We start from the raw sequence: 18,618 nt of genomic DNA, 5'->3' as shown, positions 1-18,618 counted from the left end.
GGAGAAAAATCCAATTTTGCTTTATAAACTAGATACTCATTTTGATGGCATGCACACCCAACCTGGCGGGCAGGGCAGTTCCTGGAAAAAGAAATATCAGAGAGCAATTAAGGAAAGGGGGTTTTTCATTAGGTAAAGGAGAACTTTCATTTTTACTCACTCCATTGACCATCAGTAGCACAAGGCCGTTATCAGCTGGCGTACGAACTTCAATGTCAAAGCGGGTCACCTGACCGAATTTTCCTCTCCTTGTGATGTCCCTCACCACGGCGTAACTGGAACCATCGAAGAAATAGCTGGCGGCCCGGCTCTGAGTGAAAGCCAGTTTATCCCTGAAATGGAATACAGGGTCACACAAACCTTGCAGGTTTGGTTACACTTCCTAACTAAGACCCTGGACCCATCTTCGGAAACCTCTTCCACGGTCCTGATGGCATCTAAGTGACGGATGAAGTGTTTATAAACAAATGAACTCTTTTACGTGAGCTTCTCCTTCGCCCTACATACTAGGATAGTTGATGTCTTTAAGGGAATCTCTGACCTTCGAACCCTAAATCAAATGTAAACAAGAAAGAAGGATTTTAATGCTCCCACATTCCTCTAGGATGGAGGGAAAGAGAAGCGTGCTTTGCAGGCCTGGCACTCACACAACGTTTAGGAACCTGTGCATCGACTCACGCTTGTCCTGTCTGCTGCCCATGTCTGACTACTGAAGGCTTTTGAGCTCCTGACCCTGGCTTACCTGGCACAAGGCACGGACTTGGTCGGATCCATGTTGTAGATATGCTTGAAGTTGTACAGGCTGACGACATCATTATTCAGAGTGGCCAGCTCCAGGCAGCCCGAGTAGCCGGGCAGGTTTAAGCTGGCAGGGAGCTGTGTGACAGAGAAATAAAATCAATTACCCCGTGGCCGTGTTTCATGCAGACGCTGCAGATCGGGGAAGGAAGCTGACAGTGGATCAGAGGGACCCACCCTGATCCCTCTGACACGAATCTCTCTCTACACCAGGGTTTGCCTCAGTGGGCCAGATGACTTAAACAAGCAGTGATATGTCAGTTTCACAGATCTTAGTGGGGAACTGGTGTTTACTGATTATAGACTATGTATGCTACAAATCCTTAATTAGCCGTGAAAACCAATTATCACACCAGTTCTGTGAGGTGCGTATTCCTGGTCTCACACAAAGACAGAATAATTCCCAGGGGAGGGTCACAGTGTGCTCACAACGGTAAGCAGCCGTCGTCGAGTGGAAGGCTTGAGATCCGCTTTCCGTCTTCTCGGGCTTTTCCTTTATCCACTCTTTGTCACGTCGCATATTCTCCCTTAGGTCTTACCTTTTCTCACCTCCTACGTTTTTTGCCGTGCCTACACATTTCAGGTAGCAGCATTTGAAACTGCCATGTGCAATGCTGAAACCTAGCTCTAAGCCAGCGGCGCTCTAAGGCACAAACACTCTTGTAGCAGATAATACCCGTTCTTTCCGGGAGTAATATTTATTACCTTTATACGTATCGCAACGACATCAGTTAATCTTCAAGCATTAGCTGTCACTTGAAAACACCCAACATTGAAAATGTGGGTAGTAGGAACCAGATCAACACACCAGACTTATAAGTGGATTCTGGGCCAGAATTTTACCGCCCACTGAAACGAGCTCTTAAAGGTATCCAACTCGCCCACCTCTGCTCATTTTGGGGCCATGGATTTGTAGAAGAACCACTGCAGATCTGCACTAGGCCAGAGAGGGCTCACAGCTTACCTTGAAGTTCGCAGGCACCCCGCCAACATAAAACACAGTGTCCTCCGGGGACAGGTCCAGCAAGGAGTCATCTCCTGCAAACTCCCCCTTCTTGATAAACTTTTCTTCTGCTGTGCTACTGAGACTGGGGACTGTCAAGAACACCTTTCCGTGTTTCCCTACCCTGGTGAGAGAAAGGGTTGTCACTCACTTAAATGCCTTCATTGTGTCAAAATGTTAATTGTCACTTCATCAAGAAAATGTTGATCTGATTGTATCATATTGTTGCACACATACAGAATATCAATTGCTGAAGGGAAGTAGGAAAACAGACATCTTAATTTTAAAATTTAACTTATGGTAGGGTAATCAGGTTGCTATTTAGAAATGACCATTTTTTTCCCCTAATATTTTCATTTCACTCAGGTGTTTGGGATGGAATATGGAAATAGTGAAAAAAAGAAAAAGAAAATGTACATGGTACCCACAATAAGTGTGTGTGTGTACATGCATACTTTCAATAATTCCTTAGGAGGTGCACACAGAAGCCATTTGCCATAGATTCACCTTACCTCTCAATCTTGACAATACTAAAGTGAGCAGGCCAGGAGCTCACAGGCTTGGAATCCAGGAGAATCTCCACATCTTTGGTCCCCAAATTATAGACATATACCAGGTTATCATTTTTGATTGCAAGACCCATATATTCTTTTTTGGCCTGAAATATCAAGAATTCACTTAAATAAAATGGACAAGTATAGTCCACACAAATGGTATCATCTATTTTTCTTTCTGCAAAGCTCAATTGTAGGTGCAAAGAGTTGGTGTATACAAGCCACTTCTGGCCTGAATCACCATCCTGAGGTACAGCTAGACTGATATCCGCTCTTGAAGTTTGCCTTCCCTGGGTCTGCCTCAGAGTACAATGTTCCTGTAGATCTCTAAGTGCTTGTAGCATTGGTGGGGAGTGAGAAGGGGAAACTACTGAAGGCTCATGAAAATTTGATAGCTGCCAGGAATGTGCCAGCATCGTCAGGCTAACCTAGGGACCATATACCTTGAGAAAAACAGTCCCTGTGCATCTTTAAGCAGGATTCGGCATTGACAGACAAAGGCTACAGTTACTCCAAAGGCCTCTCAAATGCTTTGTTCAGATTCATTCATGTAACAGGGTGTCTCCAGGAAGCAATCCCAGAAATATGCCCTGACCTCAGGAATATCTTGTCCTTCAATCACAGCTTGCATTCAGCCATTAATGATTTCTGGGCTTTACTATCAAAGTGGGAATCTGTTTGCTTTTCTCAACAGCTTTGTTCAAGGCAGAGGGCAACACTATCTCCTATAAATCTCCATGCTGTGCTCTTACGTTTTTGCTTCCGAGGTAGAGGACAAACTGATCAGCTATCCAGGAGCCAGCCTGCTCTGGCTTCTTTGGAGGGGGCTTCATGTACAAGCTGATGGATGTGAAGGCCTTCAGGTCATCCACGCTGACTTTGGGGTGCACTTCTACAGCCGACTGGCCATCAAACATCATGGAGACTTGGATCTGGAATTACAAAATTGTTCCAGTGAAAGTGCTATTAAGAAAGGAGCAGAATGCTCTCCCACAGTTTCTGGAGGGGCCTCTACTTTCCTCCATGCCTTTTTTTTTTTTTGCTTCCGTATTCTCAGCAAGGGAAACTATTTAGGGAAGATTACAACACAATAAGTTTAGACGGAAATGGGCTGAAGAGAACACAACAGCAAACGATGACCAAGTAGATCCAAGGACGAAGGTAGACACACTCCCACAGTGAATTACACACTCAGGATGGGGAACTAAATAAGATGAAGGGACCCTGGACCTGTCTTAACAACTCAAAATGACTCTCTAATGCATAGAAGAATTAATTGTTTGGGAGAAGGATAAGGCATCTTGGGTACTAAAGCTGCTGGACCTTTCTCCCTAAGGTCATGATAAGAGCAGTATGGAATAAAGCTGTGAGCAACAGCCCCATATCCACCTGCACAGTCAGGGTCTAGGCACAGCCTCTGCCTTTCACACCTGTTTCACTTAATAACTAGGCAACCCTAAGTTAGCTACTCAGTATGCTTCTGTAACATGATGCAACGAACAGGCTATTAGAAATAAGATGGTAACTGTAAAGCACCCTCTAGCCCCTGGCTCCATCCTTGCAATAGTTAATAGTTGTAATCCTTGTAATAGTTACAAGAAGTTCCTTAAGACATCCCCTGTAATGTTTCTTGAGAGGCAAAGCACCATTTCAGCACATTTCTTTGAGGCCCAAGATGACGCTAGGAACTGAGTTGATTTGTGAGCGATTTTTAAGGCATTTGAAAATGTGTCTACCCATGCTGTCTGTACAAACCTTTCTGAATAATTAGATGTATTTACATCAGCTGATATTGATTGGGCTGATGTTTATAGTCAGCTAGCTTGAGATCCTATTCCCCAGTGCGTGGAGCACAGCTGTCTCCTGCTGTCTGTTGTGTAGAGATTGATACATCTCAGCAATCAATCAGCCAGCGTGCAGGACTGAGGTCTACCTGTAGAACTGAGAGTCTGAGAAGGCTGCATGAAAAGCATCTCACTTTGGAGTTGAGTAATGCCCAAAGGCTGGGCACAGTCTCTCTTTAGAAAATGAGCCTCCCACTCTTTCTTTGTGATCAGGACCCCAATGTTATACTCCATAGAAATAATACTGAATAATATCACCAAGTAAACAGTAACAAAACTTAGTTTTTAAAATGTCCCACTCCTTAGACAGTCTCACTGTATTGTCCTGGAAACTTCTTATCACTCACAATGGCTTTAAACACACAACTCTGTCTTAGCCTCTCAAATTCTGAGATTACAGGTAAGTGCCACCACAGCCAATTCAATATGACATTTCTTATTATATTTTTAAGATAATATGTCATGAAACATTCACAGAGCTATCTAAATAAGATAATTTGTAAGGCAGGATCCGTATTACACAGCACTTGAAAGTTTCATGTGTTTACCAAGAATAATCCCCAGCACTATAAAACAATTGATTTCTTATTCTTGTTTCTACCCAGTCTTTGTGTGAATGTTCTGTTTGATACATTATTTTTTATTTTTATTTTTTGAGATAGGGTTTCTCTATGTAGCCCTGGCTATCCTGGAACTCACTCTGTAGGCCAGGCTGGCTCATATTCAGTGATCCACCTGCTTTTGCCTCCTGAATACTAGGCATAAAGGCATGGATCACCACGTCCGGCTATGTTTGGTGCAATTCTTAACTGAGAAGATAGAAGCACATAATTTGGCTGTAAAAGTGAGGCTGGTCTATAAATCAATGGAAACAAATTAAAGAAAGGCCCAAGCATGAGTCCTCTTCACGTACTCGAGAATGTTAATTGTGTCAGGACCCGCTTGGTGATGCTGACCCTGGGGGTTTTGCTGCTCAGCTCCCTCTGTTACAGAACCTCAGATGCATGCCTTGCCTTACTTTCTTCTACTTGTTATTCCTCAGTTAAGCCTGCAGAGCGATCAATAAAACTTTCACATAATGCGTGTTGTGCCGGGGTTAGTTTTGCAGGTGGGACAGATTTGCAAGACTATTCCATATGGTAGCTGCATTAACCAGCTGTCAAAAATGAATAATTAGAACATAGGGTTGAGCCTTTTTTTTTTTAATTGAAGCTTGACTTGATTTTTGTTGCTCATGACCTTTGCTGACTAGAAATTTGTGGTTAGTTCTGGCTCCACATGAGGATAACCATGTCACTTAAAAGATGACTGGGGTGGAGCCCTCTTTGCTCTGATGTTGGGACTAAGATTTGGTTTACTTTTAAGAAGAAGATTTCCTTATTTGTATGTTTCCTGAGACGCGATCTTGTTGTGTAGCCCAGAGGCTGGGAAATTGCGGTGTAGACGAGGCTGACCTGGAACTTGCTGTGTGGTCCTTTTCTCTCTTGGACTATAGTCCTGTGCTATTGTATCCTACTGGTTTCAAAGCTTCTCATGTGACTCCAATAAATGATATAGTAGGACAGTGCCTGGTTTTAGGAGCTGCTGAGGAGTTGGCGCTCAGTGTCGTTTCCCCGTCGCTCCCAGGTAACTGATGACACCGCTCACCACCTACCTTGCTGGCAACACTCCTGGTTTGAGCAATGAGCTCTCGGATCCTCCGGATGCTGGCAGAAACATTGCTTGCAGGCCGCTTCTGCTCAACAGTGCGAAGCTGATCCAGGAGCTGGGGGACGACCTCTGTGAGATTTCTCACTGCAATAAGGAAAACAAATCACTGGAATATTAATTATAAGACTCAAGTGCAATACAGCAAACACTGCCTCTGGTAGCTCTATTGAACATCATTTTTCACCTTACAAAATTAATAGCAGGGCTCAAAGCATAACCTGTTCTGCGTGGGCTTTTTTGTTGTTGTCGTTGTCATGACATTTAGAGCACATATTGATTTATAAATGGAATGTGGTGTGTGCTGACTCAGAATGTACATTCTAAAGGGCAGGCTCCATGCCCAACATACAGATGTTCCTTTAATCATATAGCTTAGGCTCCACACATCTGTAATACAGACTGACACAACAGGTGAAGGGGCTTTTACTGGTGAAAGATAAGAAGGGTGTTTTCCAGCATGTCTGAGTGTACAGCACAGGATGTCTGCTGTGGCTGCTGTTACAGTGGAAGTGGAGTTAGGTGGAGGAAACCAGGAGCACGCAGCCAAGCTGCCTTTGCCATAGTGAGAGAGAGGGGGCAGCTTTGCAGCCTCAGATGATGGCCCAAGCAAGGGGACACTGCAAGCAGACCGCATGGATTTTTCTTTCTTCTTTACTCCTTCATTTTCCCCTCCTTCCCTCCCTCCCTTCCTCTCTCCCTTCTCCCCTCTCTTTCTTCCCTGTCTCCCCCACACACTTCTGCTGTTTTGGTTCTGGACCTCCTTCTGAGACAGCTCCTCGGCATTAGGGGACGATTAAGAACACAATAAAAGAAAAAGTGACTAGGCAAAGCATACATTTGCATTCATCTAGACTAGTATAGTGCTGACCCCAGTTGCCATTTTATACGATAGTGATCAGTAAAAAAGGAAAATAATAAAATGTATTTACAGCATTACATTAAAATTCTGCTTATGGAAAGGTATATAAGACATTTCTCACCCTCTTCCTATAGACTCTTTCTAAAGTCTCTTATATGTTGTTAAATTTACTTTATTTTAATCCGACAAATACTATTTGGGAAAAACACAGTAGCTGGAGACAATTTCAGTTGGAGCTAGCTTCGGATGATTAATATGACAACTTGATAGGACAAATGAAAAAATATGAAAATAAATTTAATACAGATACAGAAAATATTTCCAAGGCAATGTTCTGATAAATATAAACAGTGAATAACACGTAGTTCCTCTCCTGCTCCATTCCCTGCCCCACCCCCATCCCCCCAGTTCTGGAGATCAAACTAGGACTTTGCAAATTCTAGTAAAGTGGTCTACTCTTGAGCTAGTGATTGGGTAAGTGGTTATATTTATATTCCTGTAAGGGCAATCAACCTTTGTAAATTGCAGTGGGATTGCTAGCAACAGATCAGGTATGAATTCATAACTATTTCAATTTGGGGCTGGTCTGTAAAGCTGCTCTGGAGAATGGTTTGTAGAGAATGGATAACAACCCGGGTCAGGATTTGTCATGACATTGCTAGACACCGATATCTGAGAGATTATGAAGATTCTGAACCAAAACGTGAGAATGGAAAAAAAGAGTTCTTTGTTATTATTTTAAACTATATACACGAAACTACGTTTAGGTGGACGGTTGGGGTAATGTCACTGGGTAAAGATTGTCTCTGTATTATTTAAATGCTGATTTCGGTGCCAGTACGGAGCTGACTCAGGTGAGGCTTTGGCACTGACGCTTTTTTATGAAGATTCTCCTGTCTCAATGTTGTGTAAACATTGTTCTCCATCACCTTCTGGTTGGTTAATAAAGACCTGAAGAGCCTGTAGCTGGGCAGGAGAGTTAAGGCGTAACTGCTGATCCCAGTGAGGGGTATCTCAGAGGAGGATCAGAGAGAGGAGAGGCCCTGATGACACAAATGAAGAAGCAGCAGCCAGAGTGAGACTAAAATGGCTTGTAATGAGCCTCATGGCTGGGACACAGGCCAAGCCAGCATAGTTGCATTTAAATAGCTAGTATGTCCCCAGCTATAGTGCCTGAAGCTCTTAATAAATATAAAGGCCTCTCTGCCATCATTCAGGAGATAGGGCAGGCATAGGAAGCTCTTATTTAACAATAGGCATTCATAGGTTTAATTTTCAATTGTATACGTGAATTGGCCAAGACACATAGTTGGCATTTGTTGGTAGTAATCCGATTTACTCAAGTAGAATGCAAATGGCAGTTAGTAAAAATCAATGCCATTTGCTAGTTTTTTCCTCTAAAAGTAAGACAGTATTTTGTTGAGGTTATTACTCTAACATTTGATTAAACTGTTATGCTAAAACATCAGTCTTACATTGATAAAGATATTTGCTACCATTATAAATGCTGCCACATTAAAAAAGAAAAAAAAAACCTCCTCCATCAATTTAACTATGGTATTACTTCTACCAATGCATCTATTTGCACATTTATGTTAAAGATATATATATATTTCATATAGGTACAAATGTAAGGGTCTATACTCTAAATAAATCTAGACTCCCGATAAATAACATAAATAAGCTGAACAGAATCTTTCTCTTTTTCTAAACTAATTCCTGCAGCATTCCAGACTAAAAAGCAGATGGAGAATCCTGTTTCTTATCAATGTCTGTGTAGCGTTTGGCCAGTTCTTTGGGTAGGGAAGAAGGTAAAGCTTGTGAACAGTACCTGCATCCCGAGCCGAATCCACCGCCGTGTTATATGCGGAAGAGTCGAAGGTCTGAAGGTTCTGTGACCAGTTGCTGAGGTTGCTAGCCATCGGTGTGGTGACCTGTTGGACAGCCATCGTCGTCTTGTTGGCTTCCTCGATGGCCAGCTTGGACTGGCCCAGGCGCTGCTGGGCATCCCCTGCACACAGAGCAGAGGGACATTCCCTTCAGTGGAGATCACTGACATCGGTCCAAACACTGGGGTGAAACAGACCTCAAATTTTGGTCTGTGAAAGAAGACCAAGGCTTTGAAATATGTCAACAACTGTGTGATAAGTTAAGGGAACTGGAATATGATCAATAGCACTGATGTGAGATGGTAAGACTGCAGTCTCAAAAATATCAAAATGTTCATAAACTAAGAAGTAAATACAAAATGTAATAACAAACAACAACCTGAAAGTATGTACTTAGGTTAGCAATCTGGTTAGAAAGCAACAAAATACACACAGGAAGTTACAGCTTCTATGATGTTTACATCTGAACTTCATCATAAAAACCTCTTCTAAAAAAAAAATGAAAACCTCTTCCTCTCATGGAAAAGTAATTATTGTGAAAAACTCTTGCCACCATAAAAATGATGCTACACTTAGTACAGAAGTAAATGAATAAGCAAAGGGTTTTTTTTTTCTCCCCAAAAGAAAACATGTTTCTGAAAAGCTTTAATGTTAAGATATAATTTTCATTTTAAAATTATATCATCTTTGGACTGGGATTCCCCGGAAGCCACAGGAAGTCAGATACGGCAGCATACATCTGTAAGCCAGTTCCTCCATCGAGCTGGCGAGCAGAGACAGGAGTATCCCTAGAAGCCTGTGAACTGGCTGGCGGCGAGGACTGCCATAAGTGCGAGGCCATCTTATGCCACAAGTGCGAGGCTATCCTAGCTAGGGAGGGTACATACATATTAAGTTCTAGGCCAGCCGTGGCTTCGTGACCAGACCCTACCCCACAAAAACAACAGAACAGTCAGGTGTAGTGAGACAGCTCTGCAGTCCCAGCAGTCTTGAGGTAGCGGCAGGAGCAGGAGGACCAAGGCAAGCTCAAGGCCAGCCTGATTTACAAAGTGGGTTCCAGGAACTGGAGACCTTGTTTTAAACAAGGTGGACAATTAGGGCCAATTCCTGGGGTTGTTATTTGACTTTCAGAGTGTACAGTGGTGTGGTGGTATGTGCTTCTATATTCTCTCTCTCTCTCTCTCTCTCTCTCTCTCTCTCTCTCTCTCTCTCACACACACACACACACACACAGACACACAGAAATACACCATACACACAAAACATTGCATATTTGAAACAAAGATAATGTAAATTAATAATAACAAATTTTGTCTAGATGATGGGTTATTATAGGTGACTTTTCCTCATTTTTCCAACTCTAATCTGGGGTTTTCACTTTTTTCTATAAGGGTAATGTGTTACTTTTGTAACAGAAATACTTAGGGGTGTCATAACTTTTTTTGAAAGGGCTTCTTTATTTTTTTTAAATTTAACTTAATTTTTTTCTAATTTAGTCACTTTACATCCTGATTGTAGCCCCTCCCTCATCTCCTCCCGGTCCCACTCTCCCTTCTTCTTCCCCCCTCTTCTCCTCCCCTATTTTTCAGAAAGTGGGAGCCCTCCTCCTCTACCATCTGACCCCAGCCTTTCAAGTCTCATTAGGACTGCCTGCATCCTTTTCCTCTGTGGCCTGTAGAGCCAACAAAGCTGGGACCACTGGGTCCTGTGGGGATTGATGCACCAATAAAGGACCATGCATGAAGAAGACCTAGACGTCTGCACAGAGGTAGCCCATAGGCAGCTCAGTCTTCACATGGGCATCCTAGTAAGGGGAGCAGAGCTGTCTCTGACATGGACTCTGTTGCCTGCTCTTTGATCACTGGCTGAAGGGGGGTGGGGTGGACATTGCCAGGCCACAGAGGAACTTCAAGTTTTTAAAGTGGAAAAACATTTTGTTTGATCTTCCATCCTCTGGATCCTGTTGGACATTGGTTTGAATCCTGGATCTTTCCTATTCGCTGCACCCATTGGAGCAAGGTTCCCAGCCCTGACAAACCTCAGGATTCTCCACCTGGAAGGTAAATAGTGACTCTGATATCCACAGCATGGAGCCCCACAAGCTTCAATCATCTGTACCTCTGATAAGGCCTCTCTGTGCATGTCCACTCTCCAAGACAGGCCAGAGCTCCTGGGTTCCAAGGCCAGCTCATGTCAGCAAAAAACCCATCAAGCAGCAGTGCCTTAACTTTTGCTATGCCTGGAAGACACATCTGCTTCCAATCCCAGCTTTTCAAGACACCACTAGAGTCCCAGATCAGGTTAGGGAAGCATTCCTGTTTCTCTGTTTGCTGCATTGATCTTCCTGCTTATTTGATAAGAATAACTTGACATAGAAAAGTAGGACACTGTTTACAGTGGGGGCCAGAGAAATCCAGTGACCAAATTAGGGCATGCTGTTAGCAGGAGAGAAATGTTCACAAGACAGGTACCAAGCAGTTTAAACAGTACAATCCTATTCAAACATGGGTAGACATACACATGCAGGAACTATATCTCTGGGTGATAGAGTAAAGAGCTTTATTTCTCAGGTAGTTTTTGGATAGTAATGAACATTTTTTTTTGTTGTTGTTGTTGTTATGGGAGAACAAATACCCTAACGTATGAAAGACTCCCCCCTTGCATAAAGACCTAGGACCTTGAAGTTCTGCATCCTTACCTCTCTCTGTTGCTTGCAGTCGCTTAACGGCATCATTCAGTCTATCTCGAAGGGCCCCCTTCTTCCACAGGGCTCCTCCCACTCGCCTGCTGGTGTCAGCCACTGCTTCTTCATTGCCTGTGGAGAAGAAGCAGGGGAAAGTACCAGGAGGCCCACAATGCCTGGAAGAAGCCTCTGTCTCCTCCGACAGCTTAACACATATGCAATAATCTAGCATTCTAGAAATAGGCGGTCAGTTCTGGGAAGTGGCATTTAGAACAAGAGATACAGGACAGCAGAAAACTTGGGACACTGGTTGAGGATGACTTAGAATGCCACAATGCTATTTTTTTTTTTTTTGGGCAAGGCTGCGACTAATAAAATCTAATAGCACAAATAATAAAGTAAAAAAGAAACTTGTCTATCCATTTGATGGTGCCTGCTTATAAGAGAATCTGTTTAGCCCTCAGTTCTCTCAATAAAATTTTTACAAATATGTATCATGTACCTAAGAAATAACACAGATTACATATGCACAGCCTGATGAACTTTCACGCAATGAACACAAAATACAGCATGGACATCCCATTAAGATGGGCACTCACTGGGCTTCTTTGGGCTCTGTAAACGAATAGCCAGAGCAAATAGCCACTATTTGCAGGTCTGTCTCTGTCTTCTATTATCTATCTTTAAAGCTCTATTTCATTCTTATTTGTGTGTCTATGTTTGTGTCTGTGTAGGGTATGTGTGTGTGCGTGTATGTACGCACAGAGGACAGAAGAGGGCATTGGATGCCCTGGAGCTCAAGTTATAGATTGTGAGCCACCACACGTAAGTTTGGAAGTCAGGCTTGCGTCCTCTGCAAGAACAATATGTCCCTTTACCTGTTGCCCATCTTCCCAGGCCTTGTACTTTATAAAGATTTATTTTACTTTTAATTATGTGTGTGTGTGTGTGTGTGTTGGGAAGTATGTGCAGAAGAGAGAAGATATTTTCTGGTTTTACATTCTTTCCGAAGACAAGACAAAATACTATAATCTTTTGTATGTTTGTTTGGATACCTATAAAGTTATCAGTCTTGATATATTTTTTCATTTACCAATTGCATAAAATAAATTTCATTATGACGTTTCACACATGTATGTAATATACTTTGATCTTCTTCAAGCCATATTGTTATGTCCCAACCCCTTTTAACTGATCCCTTTCCTCTCCCTCCAACTCCTACTTCTTTCATGCATTATCTCTATTGTTTTATTTTTCTTTGATTACACCATTACATGCATCATGGGTATAAATGTACGAGTGTAACCACTCAGTCCATGTAGTGTTGCTCATTTATGTTATCATTTGGGTATCTTGCTCTTACTTTCCAAGATTGGCTGCTTGAATTTTCTTTCTCTTCTCAAGAAAAGTCCAGAATTCGTCTATCTATATATCCACATTGTTACAAGGTCTCAACTAGCATTGGATTGCATCTACAGATAGGTGTTGTAGAATCATCCATTTTCCATAGTTGAGTCTTTCTCTCAGTGAATATGGAATCTATTGCTTTTTAAACTTTTACTTAAATATTTTACTTATATTTTAAACCATATTAATTGCACAAAATAATGAATTCTATTGTAGAATATTTTTATTGCCCATTAGTAGTGTAACTCTAGTTTTATATGTAGCACTCTTACTAAATGTTAATTTTTTTTCCCTCTTTGATGCTATTGAAAAGTGTTATTTTAAAATGCTAATTTCCAGCTATTTTTTTAAATGAACTTATATTTTTATATATAGAATTGGTCATGAGGATAGCCTGTCTTTGTTTGCAGTCTCATTGAAAAGCCTTTTAATATTTTATTATGAATGTTTGCTGAATATTATTTCATTATTCTTTATTAGATTATGGAAATTCCTTCTGTTTTTATGTTTACTAAGAGTTTAAAAATTATTGGAGGAGTGCTGTTTTATTAATGAAGTAAAGTGCATAGGAAGGAGTGATCTGGGAGGAGTTGGGAAAAAATATGACCAAAATATATATTAAAATTTTTTTAAAAAGATTTCCTGTGTATAGTCAGATGATCACATGAATTTTCTCCTGTAGCCTGTAAATGTGGTAAAGTACAATATTTTAAATGATAAACAACCTTTGAAATCCTGTAGTAAATTAATTTTGTCTGCCGTATGCTACCATTTCTAGACCTGGTAGATCTGATTTGATAAAAGGTTCTTTTGAACTATGCTCTTATTCTGTAGCCTCAGTTGGCTTGACCTTGTCGTCAGCCTCCTGCCGAACAGCCTCCTGAGTGCTGAGATTATGGAGATTATAGGCACAAACCACCACACTTGGCTCATGAGGAATTTTATGTCTGTAAGAGAATCTGGCTTGCATTTCCCCCTTTTCTATATCCTTCTGAGGTTTTGATAATTACATTTTTTTTTTGGCTTTTATAGGACAAGATGGAGCATACTTCTTTTGCTATTATTTCTAAGTGTTTGTATAAAAGTGGTACCATTTCTTCTCTAAAAACTTGAAAGAATTCACTGGGAACCTGGAGGCTTCTTCCTATGAGTTAACTGACCTGGATCATTTAATTCTCTGTGAATCATTTGTGGTCGTTGTATTTATTCATTTTTCTTGAAAATATGCTCTGGGCACTGTTCCCAGCCTGGGGTTATTCTTGAGCAAATCCTAGCGGGCCGTGACGTTGTAGCTCTGAACTGAAATCGAGCTTTCCCAGTAACTAGCAGCTTTGGTTTGTGTTTGGCTTACTTCCAAAGCATCAGGAAATTTATACTGCTTGACAAATAGTAAACTAGTTGCCTTGCTTCTTCTTTTCTTCTCTTTCCTCCATTGGGCTTCTAACCCCCTACCCAGCTCCACCCTCCCACAGAGGGCACCATCTCTTCCATCTCACTCTGTTTTGTTACTGCCCTGTATGGTGGATATACATAAGGTGGAGCATCACTGTTCAGTAGAACAGCGCACAGCATAACCAGGAATAAGCACTTACTTCTTTCCTCTATGTTTCTGAGGATTTGCCAGCATTCCAAGAGTGACTTAACATACATTTTAGTGACAGTGACTTCACATTTTTTGAAGCTTCTGTTTTCAGATATGGTGATTTAAGGGTGCTTTCAGCTTTTGTTTCGGGGCCTGTGACTACATTCAAAGCTACTTTATTTAACTCTACATTTGGGACTCTTGATAAAAATAATAGGAGATTCTATTTGGGGCTGGATATTTATACAAAGAAACACTTTGCTGAGAGTGTTTCCTGGTGGAAGAAACTGTTGTCTTTGCAGAAGATTATGACAAATAGCACTTAAAAAAAAAGTTTGTTACAATTGTTAAATCTTTGTTATAGATAATGAAAAAGAAAAAGAAAGAAAGCTTAGAAATAAAAAATAGTCATCACAGAAAGCCATTTGAAAATGGAGAAGCACAAACCTGGAATTAAAATGTAACTGAGTAAATGAAAACCCGAATTTATATCACAAACGTGCTTATTGCCAAAGGAGAGAGTTCTATCAAGTTTAGAGCTGCGTGGTCCTAACTCCTTTATGTTGTCCGTTGTACATGGGAAGGAATTGAACCAAAACCGGACAGACCAAGAAATACGTAACCAGATCAGCCAAACTGTCAAAGAAGCCGATGTAGGAGATTTTTTGTACATAAAATGTGGGACTCTGAGGACATGCTATTTCCAGATAGGAGGGTTGTTTTCGGGAGGCTCAGTGACACTGTGATGATGGGGCTCACTGAGAAGCTGAGAGGCAGAATAGAACGTTTAAGGGACTAGATTGCTAAGGACTGTCATGCTGGCCCTCCCCACACACGAAAAACAAAAGCAGTACACAGATTTGGCAGCACTTAGCTTTTTAAAAGTTAACTGTTAACATCCCAATTCTTTACTGCTAGTGTTCTCATTGATTTCCAGAAAGCATACTCAGAACTAGTTCTCTAAGACATTAATATGAATTATGTGATAAGTCAGGACAGAGAAAATTAATAACATTCTCATTACTTTTGTCTATCTAGAAAGCATAAAAATAGCAGTTGCCTTGTGGAACTGAGCCCTCAGAATATGAAAATTAAAGTGTGCTCACTTCTCTATATAATTTTTTTTTTCAGAAGAGGACAAAAAGATAACACGTGGTGGAGTAGAGATATTTAATTTCATAAAGTTCTCCATTTCAAACCCAGCTTGTTTTCAGGTGACATTAGGAAGTCAGCTAGGTAATGGCTTTCCAGCTCCCTGGTCAAGGCTCAAATAGCCACGGGAGTGAGCCCATGACCTGAGAAATAAGGACCATTGAATGACATTCTTGGTCCAGTCAGTTGTGAGGTTTAACAGGACTGTAGTATTTCACTGCGTCCTTCCTTGGCCCATTCCCTGCGTAGTCGCTTTTATAGTGGCGGGTAAAGCCTCTTTCTAAGTGTCCATTAGGCTCATCCACAACCATCCGCTGCTGCAAGCAAACAAGCGGCAGCATAGCAGAACCAGCTGATGGCTTGTGGTTTTCCCATCATCCCATTCGGCTCTCACCCGGATGAGGTAGCTGGTCTTCCCAGTCAGCTCTAACAGGGATGATGCCTGCCCTTCACAGTAAAGATGGGACGACTCTTTTGTGTGATTAAAGGAACATCAAATTGCAGAATCACAGTTTTAGTGTTTAGTGTATTTTATGGTTTTATCTCCTTTAATATCACTACTATGATGTTTCTATTGAATAGTACAAATTTCTACCCTAAATTGGGTAAGAATATATTTCCTTGCAGTTTTCCCACATGGCAGCTGTTTTCCAATCATAATTTACTTTGAAATATCAAGTCTGCTGTCTTGTGACTGGATTATAAAGCACTGATATGTTATTTGGTGAAATATTTACTCCTTAAGCCTGTGTTTCAGAAGTCTGTCTACACTTATAAAAGGTGGCTGTGAATCAAAAGGAGGAGAAAATGAGATTTACTGGAATCTGCCTTTGCTTGCAGTTCTCTGGCTTGATTGAGAAGGTTGTCACTTTCATCCTTGTGGTAAATGATCTGAGTGTCAATCCCACTCACAGCCTACAAAACAAGGGACAGAGAGGCTAAGAACAGCCTGAGAGGTGTCAACTCTTCATGGTCTTCTGATTTAAGTGATGTCGTTTGTCTGCTAAACACCCAGTGAAATTCACATAGCTTCGCTTTCAGAGCTCAGGATCAAGAACAATGGTGGAGAGGGGAAAGCAGTCTTGGCATTTTCAAAGTTAAGTCCTTCCTGCCCCACCCCCACCCCTGGCTCCCCAGGACAGTTCAGCAAACCTCAAAGAATGCTTCTGCCAAGGCTTGTCACAAAGAAGCCACTGGATAAATAATTTTGAATTGAAAAAAAAAAAAAGAGGATTGCATCCTAAGACGTCTTTTGTATTAGAAGACAATAGCCTAACAGTATTTTCTTTAAAGACTTTGACAAAAAGAAGGAGATTGAACAACCAATGAAGAAAACAGCGTCTACAAAGGAACTCTCATTTGCTAACTGGACTCGTCCTGATGAACTTGTAAACCCAAAACACATTTATAGTACACAATGCTCATTTCATAGCATTCTTGATGCTTCAATTTGTCATTGTTGTTTTGTTTTTCAAAACAGGGTTTCTCAGTGTAGACCAGGCTGGCCTCAAACTCACAGTGATCCACCTGCCTCTGCCTCCCCAAGTGCTGGGACTAAAGGCTTGTACCACCATGCCCAGCCCCTGAAACTTAACTTTTTCATTGAGAAGGAATTAAAGGGTTAAGGAATGATGTTAAAAAACAAAGACATATATGCATCACACATAATTATGTGTATTCATGTATACTGTATAGTGTGTTTTTTTATATATGTATACACACAAGCAGAAAGAGACTATTTAGGGGAAGTAAGAAAGACTAGTGTGGGGGAAATGCAGTAGCAAATAAAAGCAGGACATAATGGTATTTTTAGATAAAAGAACAGGTAGTAACTTGTTAATAAAAATGTGGGTAAGAAGAGCCAAAGCGGAATGAGGCAATATCACAACAAACCCTGAGGTAAAGGAATACTCACATCGTAAATCCGATCAGTGATGTTCAGAGCAAGTTCTGCTGTTTCATTGGCTTCGCTCACATAGTTGGCGATGTTTTCATAGACATTTGATGCATCCAAAGCCTTCTGCACCAGCCCGTTCATGTCTGAACTGTGCAAATTTCTGTTAATAAATGAATTTGTCATTCCTCCTTCTTGCTTCCTTAGGAAATAGGGGCCACGCTTAGGGTTTCATTTGTATACTTCTGGGATCACAGATGCCGCCTTCCTGGTTTTGGAAGGTTTTCTTGAGTCTCCCTTCCTGGGAGTACATTATGACTGCATTCATCTTTCTGTGCGGTCCCCAGGGTGTCATCATCCCATTTTGGCTCAGGGCAGCTGCTGCTTGGCAGTTGCTGCTGAAACCGGGAATGGGGATTTTAAGAGTTCCCTGTTTCTCTTCCTGCAAAGTTCATTTAAGTGGTGCAGGTTGGACAAAGGCCTGATGCCATAATGCTGCTAGCCACGCTACCTGCTCCTTACCCAGCTGTTACTCTAGAAGCCCAACCCCCAGAGAGGGTGTAGACCTTGCCAGGCACACAGTGGCCAGCTAACATCTACCTGTCTGTCTGTCTGACTCCTCAGACAGCCCCAGGTCAGTCTAGACTCCCCTCTGCCCATGTTCTCTGCATTATCCCTTCCTAGCTTGGGTCACTGAGAATACCCTATCAAATACTGGGGGTTCTCACACACAGAGGCTAATTACCACACAGCTTCTAGGGATTCCCATAAGGCATAGCAAGGATCAACTGTGTCAGTGTACGGTACCCTGTGCTTGCGTCTCCTGAGCGGCAGGATTTATACTTACATTTAAACCATTTCTGAACTGGACTTGAAAACTGTATTATGATATTTAGTTTCCTGATCAATAATCCTCTCTCTCTCTCTCTCTCTCTCTCTCTCTCTCTCTCAGCAAGGTCTCTCTCCATAGCCCTGACTGTTCTGGAACTCACTATGTAGATGAGGCTGACTTTGAACTCAGCTTGTCTCTGCTTCTCTGAGTGCTAGGGTCAAAGGCCTTCACCACCATCCTTGGCTCACCAATACTTTGTTATCCCATAAAAGGTCTCCTCACAGTCCATCCTGAATCCTTTGTGTTTTACTGACTCTCAGCTCTAGCAGCTCCTTATTTTCTCGCAGACCCAAACACTCACAGCTACTATCACTTTGTTCCTCAATGCCAAGTAGACAATGGCTGTCTCTG

The 18,618-nt window shown here is 41.7% G+C and overlaps 1 protein-coding gene across 1 annotated transcript in view; it reads right to left on the bottom strand.

Annotated features, from left to right (window-relative positions):
- The window catches only part of Lama4 (laminin subunit alpha 4), a 145,056-nt gene that overhangs the window by 34,888 nt on the left and 91,550 nt on the right, over positions 1-18,618 (bottom strand). The window contains exons 14-23 of the mRNA XM_021662512.2: positions 17,397-17,538; positions 16,300-16,396; positions 11,356-11,472; positions 8,600-8,779; positions 5,854-5,993; positions 3,108-3,287; positions 2,314-2,459; positions 1,763-1,925; positions 743-876; positions 161-332 (exon numbers count right to left, since the gene is read on the bottom strand). Coding sequence (XP_021518187.1) covers positions 161-332; positions 743-876; positions 1,763-1,925; positions 2,314-2,459; positions 3,108-3,287; positions 5,854-5,993; positions 8,600-8,779; positions 11,356-11,472; positions 16,300-16,396; positions 17,397-17,538 — 1,471 coding nt within the window. The remainder of the gene's footprint in view (positions 1-160; positions 333-742; positions 877-1,762; positions 1,926-2,313; positions 2,460-3,107; positions 3,288-5,853; positions 5,994-8,599; positions 8,780-11,355; positions 11,473-16,299; positions 16,397-17,396; positions 17,539-18,618) is intronic.

The sequence above is a fragment of the Meriones unguiculatus genome, chromosome 20 (assembly GCF_030254825.1).
Source record: "Meriones unguiculatus strain TT.TT164.6M chromosome 20, Bangor_MerUng_6.1, whole genome shotgun sequence".
In the NCBI taxonomy this organism is placed as follows: Eukaryota; Metazoa; Chordata; class Mammalia; order Rodentia; family Muridae; genus Meriones; species Meriones unguiculatus.
The sequence above is the reverse complement of the archived record's forward strand: the minus strand, read 5'-3'. Positions and strand labels throughout refer to the sequence as shown.